The sequence below is a fragment of the Taudactylus pleione genome, unplaced genomic scaffold, assembly GCF_031769625.1.
Source record: "Taudactylus pleione unplaced genomic scaffold, aTauple2 ptg000041l, whole genome shotgun sequence".
In the NCBI taxonomy this organism is placed as follows: Eukaryota; Metazoa; Chordata; class Amphibia; order Anura; family Myobatrachidae; genus Taudactylus; species Taudactylus pleione.
In genome coordinates, this window is record NW_028284443.1 from 44,101,560 (window position 1) to 44,121,683 (window position 20,124).

Genomic DNA, 20,124 nt, shown 5'->3' on the forward strand with positions numbered 1-20,124 from the left:
ACATGCAGCATGTAAAGACACATTTTGGCGCAGTACACCAGATTGTGCAGTGTGTACGGCGTGCGCAATGTATCATTACATTTAATCGCAGACCTGCCGCAGACTGCAACTATGCATGAACAGTATCAATACCAAAGTTCGAAAATATTGATATTAATGTCATGATAATTTTCCATATCAAAAAACATATATTAATCCTGTATCAATTCGGAATATTAATATGGTACCCCCAATTGGCTATCCCTATGAGTTTACCATAAGGTAATGGCTATGCAGATTCCCAGCATTCATCTTGATAAACATCAAATTAGCTGTTTTACTCTGCTCATGAAATCACACTTCCCTTCCCAGTGCTTGCTATGGCTTACATCACTGGTCACATTTATAATTACGTTAATACATTTTCTAAATTTGTACTGTATTAGGGCTGAATTACTTTTTTTTAGGAAAATACCTGTTTTTCAAGGTTTCTGAATACATTAAAACTCAGTTACAGCTGCATAAAAAACAGGCTTTTGTGTTATCATTCATAATTTAGTCTTTGTAATATATGGAATTTTAATATTTACTATGCACGTGCAATAAATAGGTTACTTTTGCTTATTTAATTTTATTTGATGTTATATACTGTATTTTATTTGTAACAGAATACAGGAGCACAGAAATTTGATTGCATCTGCAAGATAAATTCATTAATTTCACGATACTATCTTTACAATTGTCTCAGTTTTTACCATGTGAGTCACTTGGAGGTATTAATGACTTCATCATGGTCACATTTTTCTGCCTGCTTCTTATCTACGTATATTCCTTACATTGATCCTATTATTCCCTGTCTTCCAGACTTAATACATGGGGTTAAGATACATTTGTTATTAAATGTCAAATTTCCAGAAATCTATTGTATGTTCTAAGAAAGCCTACTTCTACATCCTCAAGGATCTGGTATCTTCAGAAATTATTTCCACTGGTGTATTCTGTATCAATGTTTCCCTTGTACTGTTATAACAATCTGTTTATATTGATTTACTGCTTTCATCTGCTTCTGTTGATTAAGTGACGGGCCTCACATAAAATGTGTTTTTATATTTGGTGCACTACACAGGAGACACTATTGCGTTTTTAGCAAACAGTATTAAGGCTGCACTACCACCTTGGCAGATATATTATTGAGGCATCCCTCCTCTTGTCTACAGATATGGGGCATCTCAAGCTGCCGTTTGTCGTAGAAACCGTCAAAATAATTTAGCTAACCAACTTTAAAATGGTGGAGGGGAGAGGGCTGGTTGAGCGTGAGGATCATACGCTGAGGCTCCAAATGTATGTGTCTGGAAGGGGAGGAGGGGGGATACAGAATATTCAACTAGGTGGCAATGTGGTTTTAAACATATTTGCTATTCGAATTTACAATTGATCCATTAATTATGTGTCACATGCTGATGAGATTTTTTTAATTAATGGGAATCATTTACTAAGAGTCCTATGTTATCCAGAGCATATATACCAAGTGCACTTCCCAATGAGATAAGCAAGTGTAATATGCACTAGACAATTGAAATTTAAATAAAAAACAAAAATTGCACATTTTAAATAAATTCACATTTCAATGTCTTCAACTTATAGTATACTTACAGTATGATGTAAAAATACAGCACATAAGCACATTTATCTGGAATACATAAAAAACAAAGTGTTAGAGACTTCACTGCATATTTTATTATATTTGTACCTTATAGTTATAAAACTGGAAACTTAAGAAATGACAGTACTGTACGTTTACTTTAGATCCAATATAGTAATTATATGGTATGCCTCCAAAGGATTTTTATGTCAGATTTGATGTTTACTGTATATTACAGTAGATCAACATTTCTTATCCCAATCATACACAGCCCACTTACATTTCTAAAATCTTAACAACATATTCTAAATAAAATAATTTATGTTGAATAAATCAGGCCAAATTATTTTAATTGAAAAACAAGTGGTAAGAATGAGACCATTCCCTATAGGAAAAATAGTCATCTTGGACTATATGTAGCCACAGCTGGGGTCAGAGCAGTAGCTAGAATTTTTGGTGCCCTGGGCCAGAAGGAGCATTGGTGCTCCCCCCCCCATTTTTCAAATAAGGACATAAGAAATACGCATGCCCAAAAAGCGGCGTGGCCTCATGGATACCTGCCATGACAAATCTGATTTGTCATGATTGATGAAGAAGAGGGTACTGATCCCATTGTACCACTGTTGTCTAGGTGTAATGCCAAATGCAGTGGGAATCCTGGTGAAGCAGCACCTGCAGCAGACTTTGTCCATCAGAACATCCATGCACAAGCCTGGAGCCAGCAGTGTAGATCACAGACTGGAGGTATAGAAAGAGCCCTACTTGTAGTGTATATGCAGCAAATATCAGTGGCGGGGAGATCCGTATATGTACCCTTCAGACAGCTGAAATCACCGGCAAGGGTACTCGAGGTGTGCTGGTAACACCTGGGTCGGGAATCAGTGGCTGTGTTCAGGGCTGCCATCAGATTTTATGGAGCAGATAGCTGTGTGTGTTAAATAAAAAAGGATGTGACTGGAAGTGCTTGGGGAGGTCAGCTAGGGAGGAGATAGGGGCGGCCAGGAGATTCCAGGGTTAAAAGAAGAGGAAGCTACAGGGGAGAATAATTTAAAAAAAAAATTGACAGGCCGGAACACCACCCCCTGTCCTGTGGTGCCCTGTGCCACGGCACATGCCACACCACCATAGTTACAGTGCTGGCTGGGGCTAAATGTAATGGACTGTGAGCCGGCACTGCTGCGGGGGGTGTGTTATGTGTGCGCATGGCCGGCGGTTCAATTCCCGGCAGCGGCTGCCCGACAAAGGAGGAAATGCCGATCGTCCTAAAGGTAAGTATCAACTAACCTTACCCCCCTAACCCTAACCCTCCTTAGGGGTGCCTAACCCTAACCTCCCCCCCTGTGCCTAACCCTAACCCCCCCTCTAAGTGCCTAAACCTAACCCCCTCTTCCCCGCTGCCTAAACCTAAGTCCTCCGGGGGGGTGCCTAACCCTAACCTCCCCCCAGGGTGCCTAACCCTAACCCTCCCTCCCCCTAGCCTAACCCTAACTTCCCGGGGGGGTTCCTAACCCTAAGTCCCCCCCGGGAGCCCTCAACCTAACCCTCCCCCCCCGCAGCTGTCCGCTGCGGCGCCCGTCATCACTTCGATCGGGATGCTGGGCGCCGGTCTCACGGTGTCGGTAAAATGACAGGTGTCTAGATTTAGACGCCTGTCATTCAACCCTCGCCGGGATTAAGTAGTCTGGAAGCCGGCGGTCTTCCAGACTACATCCCGCTGCGGGAATACATGCGAGTATGCCTGTACTTTTAAGCAGCAAGCATGTTAAAGGCTAATCCAAGCTGGTTTAGCTTTTAACATGCTTGCTTATTTAAAGGCTACCCTCCAATACTGGAAAACAAAATACTATGTTAGAACAATTTAGAAAATCACATTGTTGTCATGGCAGAAATCCAGCCTAAAGCTACAGTATGCATGATGAGAACTGTACAGTATTTTATCCTCAGTCTGATAACTGAAATATAATGACTCAGAACTACAAATGCCCATCATGGAATATATTGACAACTTATCCATCCACCAATCATTTGAAGTATTCTGATTCCTTGTCCATTATTAATAAAAAAGACATTGGATTCTCTGCACACACCACAGACATTATTAATTGTATTAATGTCCAATTCATGAAAAAGGATATTCGTGCTAATGATCATTATTAATGCCATTAATACTAATGACACTTATTAATACCATTAATGCTAATGATCATTATTAATACCAATCTCATTTTCTGCCAAAGCAAAAAAGTAAACTGGACTAAAAATCCTGCCAGAGATTTGTGTTTGAAATGAAAGGACTTTAGGTACAGTATTGCCACAGGGCCATGTGTCACCAGCTGTGGGGCCTATTGTGCCTTTTATAAAGGCTGGGACGCAATCCTTTGTAAGCATCTATGAATAGAGCTAAGGTCCAGGGCAAATAACTTGTGGGGACCCCTACCAATAAAATGAGATTTGATGGTAATGTTATTAAAAAGTATAATGTGCAAATACCCCCAGCACCACAAATGTGTTAAACACACTGTAGCGCCCCCCAGTTCACAATATACCACACAGAAACCCAGTTCACATATTCTACAGTGCCCACACACTGGTGGTGTAGCTATATGTGGGGGCCCCAGATCATGCCATAGTGTATGGAACGACGATCAGGCATAATTGGGCAGTCGGGCATGAAAATTCTTCCAATATGCCCAACTGATCCGATCATTGGTCAGTCACATCTGGCACTGCCGCAGCCGACCATCTGACATTTCCATGTTGATTCACAGCAGAGGAAGGGGGAGATGTTTCCTCCCCAGGGGAGGAACCCAGATATCATGTGGGCATACACTGTGAAATATCTCAAAGTGTATGGCCACGATATTAGCTGGTTTCAGGCTGTGTGATAAAATGTCTGTCGGTCTTATAGACATATTATCTGACAATGTATGCCCATCATAAGGCTTAGTGCTATATATTTTGTGTTATAGTAGGTAGGATTGAGCTTGTGGCTGATGTTGCTCCTTAAGGGTGGCATCACCTGGGCACTTTGAATGCTAGAGCTTATCCAGCTAGGAAAGTAATTGATTGGAAATAATGGGTGACTCTCCTTCACTGTCATATTGGAGTGATTAGTCTCAGAAAACAAGGCAAGCATCTAAAAAAGACCTGGCATTCAGAAAATTCATGCCTAACGGTGCATTTCAATTAGCAGCGATGCCTGCATCGCGCCATTGTTCCAACTGTTTCTTGAGCATCTCACCATCATCAATTGCACAGATCTTACTTTGCACCCCATAGCGGTGTGCAAATAAATCTGCTTTGTTGGGCTACTGTAATAAGAAGTAATGTGCACGACCGCACATCAACGCTAATTGTATTTCCCCTTTGGAGAAGGTGGTGTTCAGTATGGAAAGCATTCATAGACTATCTACAGTGATGGGAGTTGTGCTATGCTTTCCTTCCTCTCTATTTACATATGGTTCATGTTACAGTATCTTTTCTGTCTTTACTAATCTCCTTATATATAGTATAACAGCTTATATTATACAAATGACCAACACAACTGGCTACACATGCAAATGATCAAATTGACCTGGTCCAAGTGGCCATACAGCCAGATCGTAATGCAAAGCTGAGGTGCCTATGCATATGGTTCCAGCAGCAGGCTTACATGTGTGACAATGATGATAATTGTTCAACCTATTAAATTGTCCTAGTAAAATCCGATCCAACACTATTATATTATTTTTTCTATAAAAAATATCTATGATAATAAAATATTCAAATAGTTTTTTCTTGCATAGTGTTTGGCACTACAATAATAGGACATTTGTAAAAAAAACTAAGCAAACTTTCGAAGCGTAATTGTATAATTTGAACTGGAGCTCAATGTCCTCTTTTACACAGCTAGGATAGATCTATGGTCACATCTTGTACTGTACAGCTCAATCCTCTGCTGCATGCGTGCTGAAGAATCATTGCATATTATATTTTTTTCAAAATATGAAAAAAAAAATGTAAACCCTAACTTCTATATTGTAATACTTTGTACAGAAATTGCAGATATATTGTACAGATTACAAAAATTGCAAATTAACTAATTATATGGGTTGGAGCTGTGTGCACCTACCCTGTTGTAATCTGGATAACCGGTTCCTAAATAAAAAAGGAAGATATAAGTCTATCCTGTCATTTATACCTTGTTATATATGCCACAAATCATAGAAATAGACCAGTAGATGACATTAAATTTTCATATGTGTCAGGAGCTGCACATAAATGTCAAACACTTTTTGATGTGGTTAAAGTTATGTGAGTAACCGTATTTCCCATATTGACATTAATATTGTACATACTGTATATTTTGACAACAAAATCTAGCTTTACATTTATATGCTAGTGTGGTTTATTGTGAGTCAAAAATCTTGTAGAGCATAACAAAAATAGTATGAGTGAATGTTATTGTAGGTAGTATAATAGTGTTCCAAGATTACAATGTTACTTTCATTACATAAAGCAAACTGTGGCAAAACCATATTTAACATGTCTCTAATTGTTTGAGTTAGAGAGAACTTCCATTAGGGCAGAATTTCCGTACAAAACAAGCTATTTAATACTTTTTGTGTTAACCTTCTAAAATGATTTGTTTTATAATGCCCAGACTTGACTGATATTTATTTATTTTTTTCTGTCTCAACCACACACACCCTCTTTGTTTTGATCCATCTCTGTCTCAATCCCACACTCTCTTTTTCTCTCTCTCTTTCTCTCCCTCCCCCCCCCCCCAACATTTTCTCCTTACCTCTCCCTCTCCCTTCCCCATTGTCTCTGTCTGTCACTGCCCCTTACACTCTCTAGTGTATAAATTAAACAGGTGGCCAGGATCAGAGTTCATACCAATTGTTATTACATGCGTGATAAACTTTATATCAGTAGTTGATTTTATTATATAGGCTAGCCACCCACCCCGCCTTTGCATGGGAGCAATTTTGAATTTACAGCGATAGTCTTTTTTTAACCGAGATCTTATACGAGATGATTGTCTTGTAGACGACATTAGTCATTTTTTTTTCTTGACGTCAACACTAAAAGATTTTGTATTGATGTGACACGCTAACGGGCCATGTAAATTTGTCCATGAGAAAACCAGTCTGCATGTAGGTCAACACCTGCCACGTTAAGTGTCTGTCCCTGTGATTAATTTATTGACATGCCAAAGCAGACTCTTACCGGGAATTGGACTCGTTTGAAATTAAAGAATCTTTTTACACATAAATTAAATAGGAATGGTAAAAAGAGGGAAAAACTTAAATTTTGTATCAGTAAACAGCTTACATCAATTTTTCTGGAGAAACCGGATAATATGTATCGATCTTTACATGCTATAAAATATAGTCCATCGTTGTGATATAACAGTTTAGGCAGCGTAAGCCAAGAAAGCGCTCTGACGCCACTGCGTCCTAGTTAGAATCAGCCCCTCTGTTTTGTAGTTACACAATACTGAAGCGCCAAAAAGTGTCACTGGCTAAAAGTCACTGATCTTGCAGCATGTACTCTGGTCTCTCAGAGTCACCTCTGTAGCTTCTCCGGAGCAGTGAGCCAAGTCCATTCACATGGAAAGGTTAAACTGCTATGTAAAGTAAAAATGTCTCACAAACACACACACACACACTGATGAACACTCCGTGTCTCACGCACACACACTGACGCACACCCTCTGTCTCTGACACACACACATTGATGCACACTCCATGTCTCTCACACACTGACACACTCCATGTCACACACACACTGATGCACACTCCATGTCACACACACACACACACACACACACACTGACGCACACTCCATGTCTCATACACACACTGGCGCCCACTCCATGTCTCACACACAAAGACACACAGTGACACACAATCTGTGTCTCTAACACACACACTGACGCACACGCCAGGTCTCACACACAAACACATACACACTAACATCGACACAAGCTCTGTGCCTTTCACACACATACAATGTATATGTCACACACTGACCTCTTCCCTTTGTGCTGCCTGCAGTCTCCTGTCCAGCAACCATTCTCATTCCTGACTCGGACTCCTATCCCTCCATCTTCTTTCATTCCCTGAACTGGATGAGGAAGTGACTGTAGGGGTCTATTTACTAAGCAGTGTTAGGAGACAGAGTTAAAAGTGATAAGGTGCCAGCCAATCAGCTCCCAACTGTCATTTTTCAAAAACAGCCTGTGAGATGACAGTTGGGAGCTGATTGGCTGGCACCTTATCACTTTTCACTCTGTCTCCTAACACTGCTTAGTAAATAGACCCCACTGTGTCACTCATCCAATCAGAGCACAGCAGACATTGCTGAGCTGCTGTTCAGGACCTCCTCAGCATAACAGGACCACCAGCAGTTGCAGTTGTATGTACACAGAGACAGGAGAGGGGGTGTATGTGTACATACTGTACTCCTTTCTTCTTTTTTTTTAAACTGGTGTCCCACCTTGTCTGGCCCAGGGCAGCAACGTAAGGTACCAGCCCGCCCCTGCATTGGTCACGCCCCCAATGGTAGTGGGTGGAGATCCGAAGCTGGGGGGCTCTTTGGGATATCATTTACCTGCCCACCTCTAGGCCAGTACACAATCACATTCCTGCATGTGAGTTGACTGTGTACAAGCACTGAAATGAATGAGTCCGTTCATTTTGATGCTATTTCTACAGATTTGTTGTTAACCATTTTGAAACGAACTTGAGCATTAAATTAATGTAAAAGCTCTGGTCTATGAAATTCTTTATTACTAGCTAAATGGGCTAATTAAGGAAAACTCTCACATCTGAACCTTATAATAGAGCTGTGGGATATATTAAAAATGGTCCTAGCTTTTGAGTGTTTACATGTTCCAGAGTTCGCCAGAAGTGTTAATGGCTCTTTCCATATTTAGACATTTTTTAAGTCTATTATTACAGTAAGTGGTTAATTGATTTGTTATCACTTTGGTAATGGAAGCATGCTGCTATTTCATTGCAGAGAGAGTTTTCAATATTCTCCATATCCCACAAATATCAAGTTTATAGTATACCTGTTGCTCCTTTAAGTTAATGTCTCTACTTACATAGGTAGTAGCTGTTGGCAGAACTTATGGTGTTGACAGGTGTGTGATGGAGGTCAGTCCACATGATGAAAAGCTTATTAACCAGGTAGAATAAAGGATGTTAGTAAACTCAGGGCTAATGCAGAGGGTATACAATGCAGGAGAGGGGGTTAACATGTGGTGTGCGGTATCTAGAGCACACACATGCACATACACTCATTGGTGATACTGCAATGTATGTTACATCTAGCGGTAATGACCATGTGGTGTATATGTTAGACCATTATGTCTCTAAGGCACAGTCTCACTCAAGGGAGTCCTATGGAGGATGGCGAGGAAGACGTTTGGTAGAGACGTACATGTGCAGTAGCGCCTTAGGTTACAGGTCATGCATTACTATAACACCAGTAATGGGTAGACAGTGCAGAGTGCTCTCCCTAACAGTACCACTATACTATAAAATAGAAAACAAACAAGTATATAAGTCCCTCTGCACATATAATAGCTCCAACAACAGATCTAATTGTAGATTATCATCAATTAGAAATATCAATATAACATCCAAAGTCACTTTATTATTCCTTTAGATGAAGTATCATTCCAAGATTTGGCACTCATGCAAATGAGAAGGAAAATTATGGAAAAAAGGATATATAATTTTGTAACTTTAACATCACAAATTCATCACTCCTTGTATGAAAATTCCACTTTTCCCCATCACCATATATATGGGATGTGTCTTCCGCCATGCCTGTTAAATCACATAAGAGGCATGGCGGAAGACACTCATGGAAATACATGGTGAATAAGAAAGTGACTTTGGTACTTGTCGGTGATATATTTACAATTCTAATAGAAAATATTTATACAATCTCTGGCGGTTACCAAGAGGAATTTTCAGCCCTCGGGGCTATGTGAAGTGCTAAGGAATATTCAATGAACCACCATTTCCGTACCTTACTATTACAATTTTGTATTGGATGTCCTTCCATCCAGGGCCAGATTAACAATGGGGTGGATGGAGCTCCAGCTCTCCACATAAAAATAGGCCATAAATAATAAGTATTAAAATAGTTTTACTAGTTTTCTCGCAAAATTATGTTATTTTTTTCTATTTTCATATACTTAGGGAGACAGTGGAGCTGATGTTGTAGAGGGCGTACACACTCACATGGCAGTGGTCATACCCACACAGCACTGATTACAGATCCTTCCCTTCTCAGTAAAGGTCCTAGAACATTTTTAGCCCTAGGCCACTGGCGTATCTATAATGGGTGCAGGGCCCACACTGCACACCCTGTACCCCTATAATTAGTATACTTACCTCTCCGGAGTCCTGTGTCGGCCAGTTCTGCAGATTGGCATCACTGCAGTCATTTTCCCATGGTGTGGGCGACATGTTCCCAGAGCATGTAGACTCTGGCACAAAGCTACAGTCTACTGTGCTGCTGGATAGGAGGGGGCCTGCATGGAGGCTGCACACGGACCCCCTCCTCTCTTAAAACACCCCTGCCCCAGACCTATGTGGTCCTTAGTACAGCCCTGCTACCATCTCCCATCTACTGTAGAGCTGCTTGTGACTGACAAAGTAATTAAGACCCCCTCACAACTTCTTTGCCGCCTACCGCCCATATACTTGCTGCAGGGAGCGCCGGTAATGGACATCTCAACTGGGTGGGAAAATTTAAATACCCAACCAGTTATGATGTCAGCACAGACACATTGAGTGGCAGAATGGTATGTGTGTATTGTCTTACCAATCGGCCGCTCAGTCTGCAGATCCCTCGGTGAGCTGATCTGTTGCCCAGGTGTACCCAGGATTAGAGTGGCACTTCTAAGTGTAATTCAGCCAGTGTCATATCTATAATGGGTGCAGGTTGTGCACTGGCCCTTGAGGCAAGGTGGTTCACATTGCTTACCCTGCACCCATTAATTATACTGTGCTGATCTCTTTAGTGTAATTGGACCAGCAAAGTATGACACATCTTTATTAAATTAGTGGAAGTTGGGGTTCAAACTTTGCTGCAAATCATGTATACAGCATGAATGCTTTATTTTCATATAGTGACAGAAAATGGGTCAGTGTGACTGCAATATTTTCCCTTTGTTCAAATTTTTACTACAGTCAATAGTTCTGTGAATGTTTTTTATGCCAAACCATTTTATTCTTGAAACATTTATGTTCATCTGTTCATGGATTAGTGACCTACTATTTTTTATGTTTTAGCTATCCTCCCCTCGCAATTGGAATTTTGGATATGTTTGGCTTTGAAGACTTTCAGAGAAATTCATTTGAACAGGTTAGTTTATTCTGAGATCTTTATAGTAAACTGTAAAATACATTTTACTCGGTAGATCTTAATGAAACAGATTTATTGGTTATAGAGTCTGTATTGTCATCTTACACAAGTCATACATGCAGGGGCTGGCTGGCAACTTTTAGCCTGGGGGGCAAATGCATGCAGGCGGCCCTGGCAGAGGAGTAGCGTGTAGCCAGGGTGCCCGAAAGAACATGCGTGCTACGGCGCCCCCCCCCCTCAAGTGTTCTAGGGAGGAGGCGGGTCTATATGGGATTAATGTAAGGTAAAAATAAAGATTAGGGGCAGCCCCCTGTAGTAGTGCCCATATGCAGTGCCACCCTGTGCCACAGGAGGACACCCTTATGCAGGCCTCGAGTAGTGCCCCCAGTAGTGATCCCCCCTATGCAGTGCCCCTTGTGCCTCCAGTAGTAAGTCCCTTATATAGTGCCCCCAGTAGTGGTAACCCTTATGCAGTGCGCCTTAAATAGTGGCCCCAGTTGTAGTCTTCCCTCTATGCAGTACCCCCACTATTGCCCTTTATATAGAGCCCCCAGCAGTGGTCCCTCGATGCAGTGCCCCCAGTGGTAGTCCCCTCCCCCCTATGTAGTGCCCCTAGTAGTAGTCCCCTCCCCCCTATGCAATGCCCCTAGTAGTAGTCCCCTCCCCTTGTAGTGCCCCTAGTAGTAGTCCCCCCTTTGTAGTGCCCCCAGTAGTAGTCCCCCCCTTGTAGTGCTCCCAGTAGTAGTATTCCCCCCCTTGTAGTGCCTCCAGTAGTATTCCCCCCCTGTAGTGCTCCCAGTAGTCCCCCCCCTTGTAGTGCTCCCAGGAGTCCCCCCCTTGTAGTGCCCCCAGTAGTATTCCCCCCCTGTAGTGCTCCCAGTAGTCCCCCCCTTGTAGTGCTCCCAGGAGTCCCCCCCTTGTAGTGCTCCCAGGAGACCCCCCCTTGTAGTGCCCCCAGTAGTATTCCCCCCCTGTAGTGCTCCCAGTAGTCCCCCCCTTGTAGTGCTCCCAGGAGTCCCCCCCTTGTAGTGCCCCCAGTAGTATTCCCCCCCTGTAGTGCTCCCAGTAGTCCCCCCCCTTGTAGTGCTCCCAGGAGTCCCCCCCTTGTAGTGCTCCCAGGAGTCCCCCCCTTGTAGTGCCCCCAGTAGTCCCCCCCTTGTAGTGCTCCCAGTAGCACCCCCCTTGTAGTGCTCCCAGTAGTCCCCCCCTTGTAGTGCTCCCAGTAGTCCCAGTCCCCCCCCCCCCGCAGCAGAGACATAATAAAATTTTTTTTAAAAACCCACTTACCTGACACCCGCTCCTGCTCCTGGTCCTGCCGCCGAGATCAGCTCCTCCGTCCGCCGCTTTGCATTATGGGAGTGACGCATCATGTGACGTGTCACTCCCATTACCCACTGCGGGAGCGGGAAGATGTCCGGCTCTGGCAGTGGGAGCAGCAGCCGATGAGAGTCTGTCTGACTCTCATCAGCTGCTAAAGCAAACACACAGCTGCCGGCTCACGCGGCTGTGTGTTTGTGCTGTGTAGCGCTGGCCGAACTCCGTCCGGTCAGCGCTACACACGCGGTGCAGTCTGTGTCACAGTGACACAGTCTGCACCGCAGCCCGCGGCCCGCATGATGCTGCGGCCCGGGGGGCACATGGCACTCTGCCCCCCGGCCCAGCCCGCCACTGCATACATGCAGTATATATGGATATAATATAATAAAGGCAAATGGTGAAAACTGCTTGTCTATCAAAAACAGTAATTGCTGCTGAAAGTTCAAAATAAAAATGTTTAAGATTGTTTTTTTGCAAGGCATTACACACTGCAGCTTTGATAAATGTGTTGCAGAGTTTAGCTATATTTGTCTTATCTTTTCACAAAACCCTCTTGCTAACAGAAGACTGATGATTTTGTCACATAACAAATACAGTATCTGAATGTGTTCCTGCTTCCCTATTTACCAAAGTTGTATAGTTTTTGCTATTTTTTGTAATACTTGCCCTTTGATGAATGTGTCCAGCTCTAAAATCTTCTGTAAATTTGACTTTTTTTTTTTTGCCTTACAAAAAAATCTATTTTGACCTGGCCTCTTTGACTATCCCATTCCACTTACTTTAATTACTTACTGGGGACTGTTCCATCCTGCTGGACACCAGATAACTCCGCTAAGTCTTTGGGCCATGGAGCGCCACATAGTTATTTGGATGTAGGAAAGGAGCAACTGTACGTGAAACAAAGGAGGTTGTGAAATTAGCGAGAATGTTTGTCACATACAGGAGAGTTATGCGCCACTACAATACAAAATGGAGACTTCCATCTACACAAACAGAGATGTATATTCAGTCATCTGCAATACATGCACAACATTTTTTTATTTTTAGTTATTGACAACTAAAAGAGCCCTGGAAAAATACATCACATATTTATATAATAAAGCTTGATAATAGCCATAATTATTACACACATGCACACACAAATCCAATGAAATATGAATTTGGTTCCATTTTTCCATTAAGTTTTGCAATATTTTGCTTCTATGACTTTCATTTCATTATGCGTTTACCCGATAATTAATGCAGATCTTGTAATATCATGTAGACATCCCATTAGAATGTAGGGACACTTGTATTGTTTTGTCCATAAAATTGAATTGTTTTCAATCCTTACAATAATGTCATGGGTTTCTAAAAATTTCATAAGCACGTTGTAATTTTACCCACCAACACAGCCAACGGTCATGACAGTAGGGAAAAGGTCTTGCATCCGTGGTTTGCTCGACTTTGGGCATAATTTAGCAGATAAGGGTGTGGTTTGGAAGGTCTACAGTAATTCTGTGATTGGGAAACTTGGCAGTGATGAGATTATAAAAAATACATCTTAAGGTCAACAATTTTACCTTTTGTTGCTGAGGTAGTGTTTGCTTCTGATCCTTGTTTCTGATCCTTTTTTATCTGTATTAAATATCCATCCAGGTATAATAGGGAATAGAGGACATGTTACTGAGCAAGGGGCATTTCTTCTAATATAAACATATGTAGAGTAGCATGGAAAAGAAAACAAGAAAAAAGAAATAAGGATTTCTCTAATAATATTCTATTTGTAGTCTAAACTACTATGCACATTACAATATATAGGTGACTTGTTGCTTGATAGTGTAACAGTATTATGCTGTTTGTATTTGTTGCTTTAATATTTGTGTAACATGACATTTGTATTTACAGCTATGCATTAATTTGACCAACGAAAGAATCCACCAGTATATCAATGAAGTGCTCTTTCTACAAGAACAAGCTGAATGTGCACAAGAGGGAGTTTCCATGGAAACCATGTATTGTCCTGGAAACCATACATCAGTACTAGATTTTTTCTTCCAGGTATTCCTCATTTCATTATAAATATAGTGTAAATTCCCTTTACGTATGTGTATGTGTGCTGAATGCAATACTTAGCACTAATAGACAATAGTGATTAATAGTGCATTGGATCATATTTTAAACATGAAAATATTCAGCATTTCAATACCAATGAGAGCTACTGATCCTTCTGTAAGTTCTAAAAAAGCCTATGGCATATGCACATATCGAAGTAAAGACTATCCAGTTTAAAATGCTAAAATGTAGTGCAAATAAATAAAATAATGACATACATTTTTCAGAAAACCGTAAACCTACTATTAATATAATATGAATAACACATATTATTAATTGAATTTTGGTAAAATTAGTTGTAAAGGGTAACAATCATGACTCATCTATGCTGTGAGTAATGTTACAATGGTATTTGTACTAATATTCTTTATTATAAATATTGCCAGCAATAGCTGTGTAGAGCCTACCTAATTCTGTTATGATGTAATGCCGCGTATCAACTTGCAGATAGTGGAATGACAGTACGTTTACAACATCGTAATCGTACAGTCGTTGTGCTTACACTGAACGATATGTCGTTGAGTGCAGGCACCCTCCCCCATCCCTGAAAATGGCCAATGTGTTGTTATCGGCAGATTGACCGGCATGTTCAGGCGATGATTGATGTCGGAAACGACCAGCAGGAGCGAGCATCGGTGGTTGTTTCCGACATTAAACTGCACGATTTATGCACTATTAATGAGCGATTGAACGATTACGATGTCATAATAATTCAATCGCTCATTTATATCTGCAAGTGGATACGTGGCTTAAGATGTATGCAGAGGCTGAAGAAGGGCTGTGACTCATAAAAATGAATCTTTTACTGCTGTGTTTTTTTTTACTTCAAGAAAATAAGTTTTATAATGAGTCTCCCTTAACTAATTTAGCATATTTATAAATGAATGTGGTATCAATAGGTTCTGCAAGTGCTTCCTCCTCCACATTTCAATCATTAGTCAGATCAGTACAGCTGAAAATAGAAGGGGGTTGGAGAGTGGGAAAACACAGAGAGAAAACACTGGTACATTATGCTCAGCAGTATGCAAGATCACAAAACCCGTCTACACAAACTCCAAATTACAAAATCATTGTTATCTTTTGTAAACAAAGTTTCAGTATGTTCCACATGGCTGTACAGCAGGGAAGTAAAAACATATATACACAGATATATCAATCCAGGAATATATTTTGAGCCAAAAGGTGAGAGGGCTCTGCACCCTGGAGCTTACAGTTTATGTGGAAAACAAGGGAAATTGCATGAAAATTCATGTTAGCAATACAGCAGTCACCCAGCTGGTTCCTTTTTAAACATCAAAGTAGAGTGATTTCAACAACAGATGTCACTAGATCATGTACAATTTAAAGTGTATAGTACAGAGGCATACTCTAGTATTGGAAGTTGTATGTGGACGTACTGTACAGAGTGATAAATGATGAGATTACATTGGACTTGATGAAATCGTAGCTATGAAATGCTGTAAGCCTAATAATAGAGTGTTGCAGTGTTAAGGGCTTTGAAGTTGAAGCAGACTTTTCAATTGAAATCTGGTTACAGGCAGATAGTGCTATGACTGTCACAGGGTACATATGCATGAGGTAGTAGAGATAACAGTGTTCTTCTCTGCTCCCATAATACTCTGTATGGACACAGGGCATAGCCTCATGCTTTTTTGGTCCATCAGGCTTTTTTTTTAATCGGTATTGTGAGAACCAAAGCTGCCCACACACACAGCAATATTTTACCTGATTTGGCCGATTCCGACGAATTGTGACGACAAATCGTGTAAAATATGGCCAAATCGTGAGTGTCCACTCACGATCACGATTACGGTGCGCGTCCCCGCTAGTCGTACATCGCATCTTCAGATCTCCCGTGCTGGAGGGCAGCTTTGCCAATCTGGGAAACAATGCACTGGATGCACGATAGATCTTAAGTCAGATTGGACATTTTTTACTCCAAATCATGAGTAGGTTTGCCAGGGAGCTGCCGGGGTAGAGTACAGGGGAAATCGCACACATCGTGGGATTGTGTGCAGATCGCTATGTGTGTGGGCACCTTTGGGGCCCATTGTATTGATCAATAGAGTGCACAATAGAGTATTTTGATGTCAGCTAACACAGTGTTACCCACTCTGTCAATCCCAAAGGGAATCAACATTATTAATACACTTAGGGGCCAATGCAGTTGATTTGGTCACAATTTTCCCCACATGCACATAATTAAATGCATATATTCACCTGTATGCTTCCAGACTACCCCTACTTTGGTTTCATAACCAAAGAAATTTTAATAAATTGAAGTCACAGAAGCAATTAAGACTCTTCAGTTGTTAGGACCTTTGCCATAAAGACTAATTACTAATTACGCTTATAAATACATTCTAATAGTGTTTCTAACAATGTGTAAAATGCTTTAAACTCCATAACATAAAGAATGGGTGACTCAGTGTTTTGACCAATAAATGACCACTGGCATTGATCCCTCAAGTAAAATTATAGTTTGTAGATGTGGATATGGAGAAAACATATGGCAAAGCTGGATTCTCAACTGTCCATTCTAGTACTTGTACTAACAAACATTCTTCTGAAGCAGTGGTTCTCAAACTCGGTCCTCAGGACCCCACATAGTTCACATTTTGTAGGTCTCCTAGCAGGGGCACAGGTGTAGTCATTACTCACGGACACATTTTAAAAGATCCCCAGGTGGAGCTAATTATTTCACTTGATTCTGTGAGGAGACCTGGAAAACATGCACTGTTGGGGGTCCTGAGGACCGAGTTTGAGAACCTGTGTTCTAAAGCAATCATTAATAATCTACAGCAAGTTGACATTCTACTCACTGTATGATGAGAACTTATGACAGTGTTGCCCAGAACACTCATCTAGCCACAGAGGTTAATCACAAGACAACATGTAATTAGTGCTGCAGCTATTCTCACTATGGGGCTGATTCTGAGTCGCACGCTGCTGCATCCGCTTTAGCGTCTTTTGCTGTTGTCATGTCTGTGACTTTATGCTAATGCTGCTAATAGCCCTTCCCCTGGTGTACAAGTGTACGTCTGATTGTGCAAGGACTGACACACCCCCTCTGTGCATCTTAAAATCCTGCTTGGTGCATTTTTAGATGGAGCCATTGGTCGCACCATTGAAACTTGCAGCAGCCCCATGCTAGATGAGGAATCCCCATCAGAGTATGGCCTTCATTGTAAGCAATTAAGCATCTGAGATTTCAATCAGTTCAGCACCACGCCCGTGTCTCTCCCATAACACGCCCAGAAAGACAATGCATTGTTGTGCGTCTGAATAGACATCACCCAGTCACCTCCCAGGAATGCTCAATGCAGATGTGTCCTCGCACATCTTTGCTACAGTCACGCCAAATAGCCCCTCTCAGTGCACAAGGTCCCATGAGACTCTGCTAGTCTACAGTATCTTTATTGTGTCTTTTTATGCCTAGGAAGCACCAGGGGACTGTGCTGATTAATCTGATATGTGACACTTGTATATCTGTGTGTAACTGAGTCTCTTAATCAGCACGCAAAGCGCTACGATGCAGCGGCCGCAGCTTTATTCCACACCAAGTGCTGTTTACAGACTCAGTCGCACACAGATATACAAGTGTCACATATCCAATTAGTTATCACAGTCTGCTGTTGCATCCTAATCACATCACATTGCGACTTAGACACATTCTCAGCAAAGAAAGACATATTGAGGATAGATGTAGGAGAACACTTCTGTACATTTCCAACACATTTCAGGAACATGCTTCTCAATTGCAGTCTGCAGCTCAGTTCACTATATGAGTTTTTACACGGACACGCAGTAGCAAAACATTGGATTGCGTGGGGCTCAGAATCAGACACTGTACAGGTATTTATATTGCTATCATATGTACTGTACTGTACTTTTAAAAATATATATATATTTTCAGTATGTATGTATGTTTTAACTCCTGCAATTATATCTGTATAAATATGAGATTATGTAATTGTTAGCAATTGGTTTTCTATTAATTGGAAAAACATGTTTTATAGGGAATAATGCACTAAATAATTAGGGGTATTTGAGTCACCTCTGATATTTGTGATCTGTACAAAAGCAATTTGTTTCAATAAAATGCTTTAAACTTGATTTCCATGATATCAACAAAAACAAATAATATCGTGTTGTTGTTTTTTCAGAAACCATTAGGCTTTCTGTCTGTTCTAGATGAGGAAAGCCAGTCCACTCATTCTATGGAACAAAGCCTCTCCAAACGTCTTCAGTCACTCCTGGAGACATCAAATTCAAATACTGTGTATACATCAGCAAAAGATGGGAATGGCAATGTCACATCCAAGGAACAAGCCCCTGTCTTCACGATCATGCATTATGCAGGAAGGGTAAGCCGTTTCTAGTGTGTTAGTAGCTACACATGCTCAGGAGGTGGGCAGGCATCTGCAGAACTTACGTCCATGGTGGTTCATTCCACCTTTACATATGGATGATTAGAGATATTGCTCAGACAATACTAATCTCAATCTCAACAGCAGAAACATTTGAGTTTCTCGAAGATTTATCAAAAGCTGTTACAGTTCTGTAATATTCATTTACTTTCTTAATGTCTTCATTAATTTACTGGCAGAATTAATTGAATCACTTCCTTTTTATGTTGATAGCACAGCCCCTGGCTATAAGAGAAAAAACCTAATTACCCACTTGGGTGACATTCAGCAGATCTTTGTTAACCCAGCACCCTACACACTTGAATATCTCCTGTGTATAAAAGGTGTGCAGGCTTGTCATGGTATGGAAGCATTTTGATGGGAGAAGACAGATGAATGTATATACATACAGCATGTTTTTAATGATGCTGCTGCAACAACATGCCTGTGGATCATTAGTGTAATGTGTGTCATGATTTGCCAGATAAGCCAGTACACAGTGACACTTACAGTCTATCAGTTAATACTTAAAGGTGATGTCTACTGAATGACATTTTATCGTACTGTGCAACTCCTTTCCTACTTTGTAGAGTGATACTTTCTGCTTTATAGAGTGATACTGTTTATAGATAAAATTCAGCCTCAAGACAGGTGGAGGAACTGTAGAACTAATCAGAGTGCAAGTAGTAGTGTAATATGTATTACTAAAGGGCTGGCTTCAGTGCGGTGTTTGTAATCTCCAACCCTACTCCTGAGTGATACATGGTAGAGAGGTGTCGTCTAGCGATTTAGCTCAGTAATACAAAGGTTTTGGTCTACATTAATGTGCAGAAGTGAGTTTCTTGCATCTCCCATATTGTGCAATGGTGGAAGAACTCTGTTTACAGTAAGAGCTTTCACACTAGGGACTTTGAAATGCTACCAACACTGTTCAGAGGGATTCTACTGGGTGCTCCTGGTGTCTCCCTATGGTATACACATACAGTATTTTGTCTTGCACCAATATGTATGTTTGTGTCTCTCTCTGCCAGTCAAATTAAATTGTAAGTCCCACTAGATAAAGGACTAGTATGCCTTAAATATAGTACTCTGTACAGCACTGCAGCATATGCTGGTGCTATTTAAGTGAAGGTAAATAGTAATAAATGAGAAACCAGATTTGTTTTCTCCTGCCAGTATGGATTTCATAACTAAAAGGAAGACCTCACAGGGGAAGGCTCAGGGTGGTGATGTAATGTAATTTGCCTCAGCATGGGCCCACCCCTGCTACACAATTCTGTCTGTGGCATTATGCAGTGGGAGGTGGGGCTT

The 20,124-nt window shown here is 41.2% G+C and overlaps 1 protein-coding gene across 1 annotated transcript in view; it reads left to right on the top strand.

Moving 5' to 3' along the window:
• The window catches only part of MYO16 (myosin XVI), a 309,776-nt gene that overhangs the window by 174,859 nt on the left and 114,793 nt on the right, over positions 1-20,124 (top strand). The window contains exons 20-22 of the mRNA XM_088458316.1: positions 10,921-10,993; positions 14,198-14,350; positions 18,571-18,771. Of these exons, the coding sequence (XP_088314442.1) occupies positions 10,921-10,993; positions 14,198-14,350; positions 18,571-18,771 (427 nt within the window). The remainder of the gene's footprint in view (positions 1-10,920; positions 10,994-14,197; positions 14,351-18,570; positions 18,772-20,124) is intronic.